This window comes from Phoenix dactylifera, unplaced genomic scaffold, assembly GCF_009389715.1.
Source record: "Phoenix dactylifera cultivar Barhee BC4 unplaced genomic scaffold, palm_55x_up_171113_PBpolish2nd_filt_p 000550F, whole genome shotgun sequence".
Taxonomy (NCBI): Eukaryota; Viridiplantae; Streptophyta; class Magnoliopsida; order Arecales; family Arecaceae; genus Phoenix; species Phoenix dactylifera.
Window position 1 is genome coordinate 296097 of NW_024067958.1, and position 10344 is coordinate 306440.

The following is a 10344-nucleotide window of genomic DNA, read 5'->3' on the forward strand; positions in this document are numbered from 1 at the left end:
CTTTGTGTAACTGAGGTTTGTGGGCTTCCTTTTTGGATCCCTCTTTGTGTTCTTTGCCATAATAAATTTGGTTGGAGTAACTCCAATTTTTCTCCCAAAATAAAAAGAACCTAGAAGTCTTCATAACAATAATAGGAGCCTTTATGTAATATGCTTAGAGATACCTTGAATCATAATCTTTATCCCTCAAGTTCCAAGCTGACTTAAAACTGATGAATTTAAAAGAATCTTACACCAAGCATGAGGGGATGAACTGGTCGCTACGGTTATCATACATGGCGAGTTGGTCATGGGCCACCTCATGTTTGACTCAAAATTTGGTTCAAAATTTGACTCGTCCAATTAGCAAATAAGTGGAGCTAGAGCTTAACTTAGCTCATTCAAGCTTAACTCAATTTAGCTTGAAATATATATATATATATATATATATATATATATATATATATATATATATATATATATATATATTAATTCAATATTTGAGATAAAAGGAGAATATGTAGCTCAAAATATAGAAACTAAAGTCTAAGTTCTTATCAAATCTCTTAAAGTAGCTGTTCATCAATTGTATATGTTCATCTCAAAACTAAATTATAAGCTAATTTCAGTATGATTACAAAATGAGTCGGGCCTGGGCTAGGCTTAGTCTACTCAAGCCGGGCTTGTTGACAGTCCAGCTTATCATTTCATGCAAGCCCCCACATGAAATAGGTATTTTTGGTTGGTCCTGCATGTCAAATTTATTTTCAAACAAATATTTTGTCTTTTGCCCCTCACATCCATCATTTTCCTGCTGTCTGTGTATTTGGTGAAGCTGTCTTCTTTTCAGGCCGATAAAACTCATTTGCTCCAACCAGCCCCACTAGTTGTCAAATGAGATGATACCTGGTCTTCTATAATTATAGTCTTGCACTACTGATCGTAGAAAGTTAATGGTCAAATGAATGATATATGACATTGATCCTGGTGTTGCCCGAGCTGCACTCTTCTTGACAATAGCAAAAGATATAATATTTGATGGAAGAGATAGCATAGAGTTTTATCCAATGTTCCCCAAAGACTAGATAGAATGTGGCTTGAAAGAATCACAAGGAAGGCCAGCTTTGACGAAGCCTCTTTGTGTGGCTCACATTGAGAGTTTCTAAAAGGGAAGTTAGTTACAATTACACTACTTCATGCAAGTTGGGAAAGTCATGCAGGCCCACGTTCGGTAGTGGGCACCTGGGTATTGGTTGGGTGAAGTGGAGATGGAATGTGCTGAAATTGCCTGAGTTTCTTGCGTGCCACTAGTAACAAGTAATGATTAAGTGGCCGAGAGAACTTCCACAAGGGTTATCATTGAAAACTTTGATGATATGTGGAGCATTCAACTTGCCATGATTCAATTCAAAGACCCAGTCAAGGTGGTGTCTAGCAGTTAGGCCCACTTTTTGCTAGCTTTCTTGGTTGCATGTCTTTATTTAACCAACTTGAGTCTTTGTTTCCGACCAATATTCTGTTGTCATTTGACGAGAGGGGCGAAAAAAAAAGGTGCTCAAATGATACCAACTCAAGGTGCCAGCTTTGATTTCAATATATTATTTGTAGATAAATTTGTTGTGACAATAATTGTGAGGATCCACATGGGCATATCTTTACTTCCACATCTATTATAGGGAAGATCTTTGGTACTTATATTAAATAAAAAAACCAATCATACATTCCAATTAACTTTCTTAGATGAAGTCCTGAATTGTTACATCCTGAATGGTTACAAATGGCGTCAGAATAGACCCAACTCGTAGCTCATGTGGATTAGGAACTACTGCAACATGAGCTTGTTTAGGCCGGACTATGGGCCGATCATGGTATATATGTTTCGATTTTTTTGAATTTAAACTCTTAAATTGATTTGGATGCCAAAAGTGTATGACGATATGTACAAGTGTGTTTAGTCTTATATGGGTTATACGCTGAAGAGATCTTAAGTAAATCTATATGGGTTGTTTTTTTTTTCCTGAAAAAAAGAAACATAGCTTGTCATGTCCTATTTTTGAAAGTTTTTATTATGGCTTTGAAAATGGTCGAAAAATCTCTTAGAAGAAATTCTGATAAATTTTGCTATAAAAAAAGGTATTGTTAATTTTATCTTATTTTGTGTAAAATGAGATCATGCATTTTGGATTCTAAAACAATTTCATAAGCTAAGGATTTTGAGTTGGGCATGTATCATATGGCTACTTAAACCCCTGACCGAAGATGCATGAGCTGGGTTAACAAGAGCATGACTTTGGTAACATTGAGTGGATTACACTTGTGCATAGTAGTGAATGAGATTATAATTTTAATGTTAAAAGATGCCTTAAATAAAAATTTGTTACAACATGATCACCGAGTTACTTTTTTTATGCATTTTTTTATATTTTTATTTTTTCTGTAAAAAGGGTACTGGAAAAGCAAAAGTATATATATACTATGTAACATCTTAGCAAACAGCTAGAAGCTAAAACCGGTCACTTCCCAAAGTTGATGGTCATCCAGAGATACAGATCCAAATTATCTTGCGAGTGCAAGAGAATTCTATAAACCAGAAATTTGGCATAAAATCACAGAAAAAGATCTAATTATTATAGTTTCCTCATCATTTTTTGGCAAATCTCTCTTTCAACCAACGCCCTAGCTTCACAGATCGAGTGGATAAATTTTCACTCGCCATGATCCATCATGTGTTCATAAAACTTTGGCATTCGGAGTGGATAACTTTTAGAGTTTGTTTCATAAATTCTACATGTCACAATCTTAGATAAACAGAAATAAGTGAATATTAGTCACAATCTTAGATACATGCCCTCAATCCAAACAAAACATGGTTTTATTTTGGTTGGTGAAGATATCAGGAAGCAGGTGGGAGCTCTCCTTTGAGGAATGAGGAGATCATGGTGAGAGCTCTCTCAGGTTGGTAGCTTGGTACCATGTGCCCAGCTCCCCTAACTGTTACAAATGCCAGTCCTTCATATCCCACAACATAACCTCCAACCTGTCGCATTAATAGATTATATAAGCATAAAAAAAAAAATCATATTCCTCATCAACTATTTCGATTTTAGCCTGACAATAACATTTTAGTCCTTCTAAAGAAACAACACCAAATTTAGAACCATGGGCTACATAAGGTATCTGCTGCACCCTGCTAAAATTTTCATTGGGCTGTTTCTGAAAACAATTAGAGACATCAAGATAAGCACAAGAGATCAGTGTAGTGTTTATACCTGGCTTTTGGAATACCATGCGCGCCATGAACTCTTGATGGGGAGGTTAAGATTTCTGACTGCATACTTGGTAGCCGTGATAGAAACCACGGTATCAATATCACCACTAAAAGAAAGAAAAATTTCTCAGTTCCATCTAATATGTTTTCTCTTACTGTGAGTCCATTGTGACTACATATCATTGGATTAAATGAGGATGGAAGCAAGAAAGGAATTACCTGAACAACCATAACCTTATTCTGCTAGTAATGAGTTGTTTAATTGTCGGCAGCATGGTTGGAGCCATGTCAACCCATGCCAAATTACTGAATGAAACTCAGGGAAAGAAAGGAGAGTAAGATGGAAAGGAAAAGTTGGCCATGTTAGTGGACGTCTTATTGACTAGGTGAAAAATGTAGTTTGTAACCTGCAACTTTGCCATGGATTTGGAAGTTTTGGAGCTTTTATGTGAAGAGCCTTCTGCACTTCGAGGTTGTTCAGATAAGAGTCGACATAGGAGGTGGAGCAGGGATCGAAGTCTGCCATCTGTTCAGTTGAGGAAAGTACATATTTTCAGCATGCAAAATATTAAATAATGATCGAAGGATGAATCTATTCTCACAGGCAGATCTCAGTTTCCCCTTCAAACTTCTTCACATTTTAAGAAATTAAAAAATGCCATATGTGCTGCACAAGTTGTGGAGTTCAACATCCACAAGCAAAGCCTCAAGCACAACTTTCGAGTTTGCTTTTAATAGCAGAAAAGATATGAACTTGGTATTATATATGACAAGGGAAAGAAATTCATTATCCTGTCTGTTAATTATTTGAAAATGTTTTAGCTAAGAATTTGGCATATATTGCAGACTAGTGTACATTCTAATGGTTGCATTCCTCTGCATCGCAGAAGGCTTTTTCACGTTTGATTCTTCATGTTGTTGTTTCCAGTTGCATGACTTTTGTGATTACAATTATTTTGATGCTGCTCCAATTCTTAATCACCAAATAAACAATCATCAACTATAACTATATTAGCTTGAAACTCTCTGTAATCTCTCAAGAGAACCTTTCTGACAAGTGTAGCACTCCATCCATAAAGAAAAAATCAAAGACATTGTGAAATAATCACTAGCCTCCAAAGCTGAAGCTAATAGGGAATGCATCAACAATGTATATAAACAGTCACCGGACGACAAAATTAAGCTTGAGCTAATAGCGAATGGATCGATAGTATGTACATCAGCTTCACAGGTATGGATGATGAAGATTTCTTACCGCGATGCCGGACATGGATGTGGTATTAGAGTCATCACATTTTGGAGCATAGATATTGTAAGGATCAATGTCGCCAGACTCTACATAAGCATCTTCTGTAGCAGCAGCACAGTCGACGGTGCTCTCTATACCAGAAAAATTGCATGCTTTGCAAAATTTGGCATAGGTCTCATCGGAGATTAGGTTATGATTCCACATAAATTCATAGCCAGCTTTGTCATTCGTCGCGGAATCAACGAAAGCATTGCCAATCTAAAAGCAGAATTTGACCCATCAATTGAATTGAAGCATTTATAAGAGTTCATAGATCTTGCTCACTTACAGCAACTCCTTGAAGATTGATAACAGTCTGGTTGGTCTGTGTGTTGTGGTGAAGTATGGTGGATGCAAGCTGGGGCACGTAATGGCCGGCATAGCTCTCTCCGGTTATGAAGAACTCATGATTTTTGTAATGTGGGAATCTCTCAAACCAATTGACTAGAAATGTATATGAATCTTCTGCAGTTCTTTGATCTCCATTCATATCATAATCTGAACTAGTGTTCGAGTATGAGAATCCTACCCCTGCTGGAGATTCCAAGAAGAGAACATTTGCCACTGACACAATTGCAACAAATAGTTAACAAGAGAACATGATGAGTTGCACTATAACTTTTAGTATGCATAGCTAATAAAGGATCTCCAATCAAGTAAAAAAGATTTCTTTTTTATTTTTTGCTTTCTTTTGGAGAGAGAAAGAGTTGGGTAAGACTACCAAGCCAACAACTTCCAAGAAAATGGGAATAGGATAAGAAAAAGAAAGGTTAGGAGGGTGATTTCATCTTCAAAGTATTAAATTTGGATCTCTCACCATTGTTCCAAGCATACTTGTTTCGTTGAAGTGTTTTTCCATCACTATGCACTCTGAAGGGGCCTAGTTCCTGCATGGCTCCATATCCTAAGGAGGAGCATCCTGGCCCTGAGGATCCCAACATTGATCAAAACAAACCCAATCAGTTCTTTTTCCTTTTCTAAAGGAGAAAGAAGAAAATATAAATTTTAGTGAATGGTGATGGCAGCAACATATATTAAAAAGAACAACAAAACAATATGATTCCCACTTGATTAAACACTCTAATCATCATTAAGGCCACGCCAAGAAATGTAACCAGAAAAATGGTAATAATAAACGGAAGCAACAAATATAGCATAGGACAACATAATTATTTCATTGATTGCTCATCAGCACTGAGGACATTATACAAGTTGCCTTCCTTTTAACATATTACACAAAAAAAATATGGTGTTCATTTAAAAAATTCCTATATGATTCCAAAATCAACAAGCCTACAACCGAGAAAACCACAATGATTGGAGCTTGAAATATGCTTGGGAATCATCAAATATGAATTCTGAATAGAAAACTTTGACATGTCTTGACAAAATGAAGACCAAGATGAGAAGTCATCTTGTTCCAACTCTCATATGGATAACAATAGCATCATTCATGTAAGTAATATTGGACCAGTTACCTCCATTCAGCCACAAGATCAGAGGCTTCGTCGAAGGGTTGTGCTGAGACTCAACAAAGTAATAGAACAGTGCCCTTCCATTTTTTGTGTCCACGGTCACGTAGCCACTATACTGATTAAACTCGACACCTGTGGGTTGCCCAGGCAAAGATTTGATCCTGTCAGCCTCCATTAGTCCATCTTGATTACTAACATAGACTGGCGAAACGGACACGGCGGCATCCAAATCAGCCCATGAATAAGATTGGTGAGGCCATGTTGGTCTCTTAGTTTTGATCAACCTTCTAAGATGATCAGCTTGGTTAGCCTCGTTGTTGTTGGGCAATACAAAGAGGCAACAAGAGATGAGAAGCAGAGAGAAGTATGCAGTCATCATGCTCTTCTTCTTTGGTTCCTTCACTTAGGAATGGCAGGGAGAGATAGATTTATATAGGCTGGTTATAGGAACTGATGGCCACATTTTTGTACGCATATAAGGAATCTCTTTTATTAAGCATGATACCTCATGGACAAAGCCATTATTGTATCTTTTGGGACCACGTCTCAGTCAAATTAATTTGAGGGTTAGAATAAGGCACCTTACTATTCAGTCGTTGTAGCCAAGTAAAGCTAACCAATTTGCAAATATGGACCAAGGTCTCAATGGAAAATTATAGGCTGCACCTGCCATAAACCATTAGATTACATCAAGCATTCTCCGAAATATCAAAGTCCAATTGGGCGCTGAAAAAAATTTGGGATGATTCTTGCCATCAACGTTCAAAGAGACTCCTTAAAAAAGATTACTTGAATTAGGATCTCCTTCCCATTTCTCTTATTGTTTATTGCCATCAACCAATCTCCGACACTGCATAATGCGTTTAAAACATTCATATATTTCAGATTTGGAAAGAGTAGAGCTGTCAGAACTTATTTACATCCCTAGCAATTTTTCCTACTTATTTTCTTTTTCTTTTTTTTTTCCTTCTAATATTTGAACATCAGTTTAGGTCTTGGATCTTTAAGCAGTAATATAGAATTACACATCTCGAATGTGGTGGAGAAAGAGCAAGAGAATGTGTGAGACTGTTGAATAAAACTTGCATGCTTTGAGGTGTGTCTATATATATATATATATATATATATATATATAATAGATGTTATTTTAATATGTTAATCTCTTTTTATCAATATCTGAGTTTTCTAAGGAACAGCTGCAATTTATTTACATCTCTTGCAATTTTTTCCTACTTATTATCTTCCCTTTTTTTTCCTTACATGCTTTTTAGGTCTATATATATAATTTTAATATCTTAATATCTTTTAATCAGTATCTTAGAAAACGTATATGTGGATGTTATTTTAATATGTTAATCTCTTTTAATCAATATCTGAGCTTGCTAAACAAATTCTTTCTTGGAATTGCAACTATCAAAGCTTAGAAGCTGTATAAATCCTCTTGAAGCTGACAACTTCTCTATAGATTTCAAAAGAAAGAGCAATAGAAGGGAACAAGAAGTTAAAATTTCATACCATAACGGAAACATAAAATTTTGAAGGTTGCCATAGAATGGATGCAAGTTTTTCTTGAATGGAAAAATAGCTGTCATATAAAGATATGCTAAAAGGAAACAACCGTTGAGAGAAAGAGACGGTCAAATGATGTGACTAGGGACTCCTCTCCCCCTCTAAAGTAAGGAACACTAAGTTTTTTTCCATAGGCTTCCCGTTTGATGTGGCTAGGCCAGACAAGGGATTGTAGAAGAATGTGTTAGACCAGTGGTTTAAAATGGTTTAAAATAGATCGGAAAACTTTGCTCTGAGGGTGAAAGAAGCAAGTCACATGATATGTATGATGTAAAAATAATGCATATGGTGTGCGTCTCATGATGTTCATAGTTTTTTGAGAACAGGAATTCAGAAATTCTCTTGTAAACCACCTCTCCATGCTATTGCTAGGGAAGCACATGATTTTCAAAGAGAACTGCAGATACAAACGTAGACGAGACAAGTGAGACTTAATTATCTGTGTGAATAAATGAGCAGTAAAGAAATGGCCAATAGTTTCTCTCTCTCACTATGTTTTTTTTAACATATGAAAACTTCTAGAATAATTCCTATGGTTAATTACTTATCCGTTGAATTGGTTTTGCTAAGGATTGCATTGAATTTTATTATGAGAAAAGTGAACAAAGTTATTATTGTCATGTACCTATTCTAATCATCTGCTATAGTTATACTCTACATTGGTATAGCCTCCTTTGCGCTCCCGCCAATCTAGTGGTAGAATGTAGAAGCTTTTCTTCGAAAATTAAACTTTAGTTGGTCCTGGCAACTCCTTAAAGTGCATACTACCATTAGCAAAAAACCGGCTTCTTTGAATTGAAGGACTGGGAGGCCGGTGTTTTGCTAATATATTTGTTCATAGGCTAGATGGCTACTCAAGCTTAAAGCATTTTGGCTGGGCCTCTACATGGATTTTAAGTTCGACAAGTCGGACCAGGCCTAAAATATAAGCATGCCTGTCAAAATGGGTCGGACTTAGGTTTTGCTTGGCGTGGCTGGAGCCTACTCTTCCATCCTCCTCCTCCTCCTCCTACTCTTCCATCCTCCTCCTCCTCCATCCCTTTGTCCTCCTCCTTCCTCCTCCATCCTCCTCCTCTCACTCCTCCTCCTCCCCTTTCTTTCCTCTTTCCTTCCACATTCAACATTTAAAAAAGAAAAAGGAAGTTTGAAGCCGGCCAAAACCGAGGAAGCTAGCTTGGGCTTGAAGGTCGAGATGGGCCGGGCCTAGGCCTGACTAATTTAGTTATATTTTTAGCTAAGCTTGGCCAAAACCTTGCCTGACCTATCCAATGAATAGTTCTACTCGCTAAGTGGGCATTAGAGCTTAAGCCAACTTTCTCTTTGCTTGATGTTAAAGTGTGCCTACCATAAACATGAGTGACTTGGTTGTATGGATCCTATCCCAACAGGCATTTTGGGAGAAGGATATTCTAAGATAAGTATTTAAGTATTGGAAGGGTATTATAGAATAAGTTTAGAAAATTTTAAATATCTAAAGATTAATAGAAGCATTCCGAGAAAAGGAGGTATTTTGAAAATAGAAAAGCTTTCATATAGGATAGTGGCACACTTATATAGTTCTTAGGATATATATTTATGGATGCTGAAGTGTTTGCATGTCAATGTGCTGTCCTCTACTTTATCTTTTAAATTTATTTTAATGGTATATGTTCCCATCATAGAGAAACAATATCTCAGCAGCCGTCAATCATTCAAAGTATAAATCTAATTAATGGTGCCATCTAAACTAATATTTTTCAAGAAAGCTATGGTGACTATTCCAAAATGTTATATTCAAATATTCAGTGTGTTATGGATTTAAAATGTTTGCCCTGTCCAAGCCCTTACGACACCCTAACTACCTCCTAATAGCCATGCGAAGGACCGATCCAAATAGACCCGGCTTGGAATTAGATGAGATAAGCCATGCTGAGCGCGCATATGACAGCGCTGGGCAACGACTCTTGAAGGGATTTGGATTTTTTCCGTGGACTCCCTTTGCGACTCGGATTTTTTGATGACTCCTAATAGGAATCGATCTTCTGGTATTGCTAAAGTCAGGAGTAAAACTTATTTCCTCTATTTAAAGCCTTCTCTTCTTTGAAGCATCCATTGCCGCTAGCTACAAGCCCTTCTACTTCTTGTTTTCCGAGAGGTTTTCTCACTTATACCCACCGAAAATTAGGGATGTGGCGCTCGTCGAAGCTAACGTCAAGCTTCGATATCCTCTTTGCTTTCCCCATCTTCCTTAAGCCTTAAACCACCATCGTTGGCTTTGATTTCACCAAAAAATGACTAAGAAGAAAGCCCCTATTTCGCTCATATTTCTGGCTAATTTCTTTTCTTTTCTTGATCACCACCACCACCGCTCCTTGTAGACGAACCCCTGATCGAGCCTTGGATCCCTACATGACCTTCCATGGCAGAAACCGTGTTTGCCGATGAGTAGGCTAGCGTCAGACTCAATCAAAGGCCAAAATCTCTAGCTTATTTATTTTATTTTTTTAGCTCTTTTTCAGTCGGTTACCTATCGTTGCCACCTGCCACTGTAGATTCTAGCCTACCGGCCATCGACACCCACTAGTCACCATCCTCTTCCATTATTTCCTCTATTTTGAGGAAGGATCTCTTCCTCTATTTCATCTCTTTCCCTCTTCTTCTTTCTCTCTCTTCTTTCTCTCTTATCTTCTCTCTTTCTCTCTAGCAAATCCATCATCCATGGATCCTAGTAGAGGATCCTATCCCCCTTTTGCTATGGATCCAAGTTGATCCTGATAACGGAGCCT

General features: G+C 37.2%; 1 protein-coding gene across 1 annotated transcript; it reads right to left on the minus strand.

Annotated features, from left to right (window-relative positions):
* Nucleotides 1-2706: 2706 nt before the first annotated feature.
* On the minus strand, nucleotides 2707-6426 carry LOC120106510 (serine carboxypeptidase 1-like). Its single transcript, XM_039119437.1, has 8 exons — nucleotides 6014-6426; nucleotides 5353-5460; nucleotides 4825-5099; nucleotides 4503-4754; nucleotides 3655-3773; nucleotides 3467-3553; nucleotides 3249-3354; nucleotides 2707-3016 (listed from the first exon to the last, which is right to left on the minus strand). Exons 1-8 carry the CDS (start codon nucleotides 6387-6389, stop codon nucleotides 2873-2875), a joined length of 1467 nt encoding a protein of 488 aa, XP_038975365.1. The 5' UTR covers nucleotides 6390-6426; the 3' UTR covers nucleotides 2707-2872.
* Between the last annotated feature and the right edge of the window lie 3918 nt (nucleotides 6427-10344).

Coding starts and splice junctions, on each gene's coding strand:
- LOC120106510 (XM_039119437.1), bottom strand. CDS start 6,389: ATGATGACTGCATACTTCTCTCTGCTTCTCATCTCTTGTTGCCTCTTT. Junction 3,774..4,502: donor CATCCATGTCCGGCATCGCG/GTAAGAAATCTT, acceptor TCAACTGAACAG/ATGGCAGACTTCGATCCCTG. Junction 3,017..3,248: donor CATGGTATTCCAAAAGCCAG/GTATAAACACTA, acceptor TTAATGCGACAG/GTTGGAGGTTATGTTGTGGG.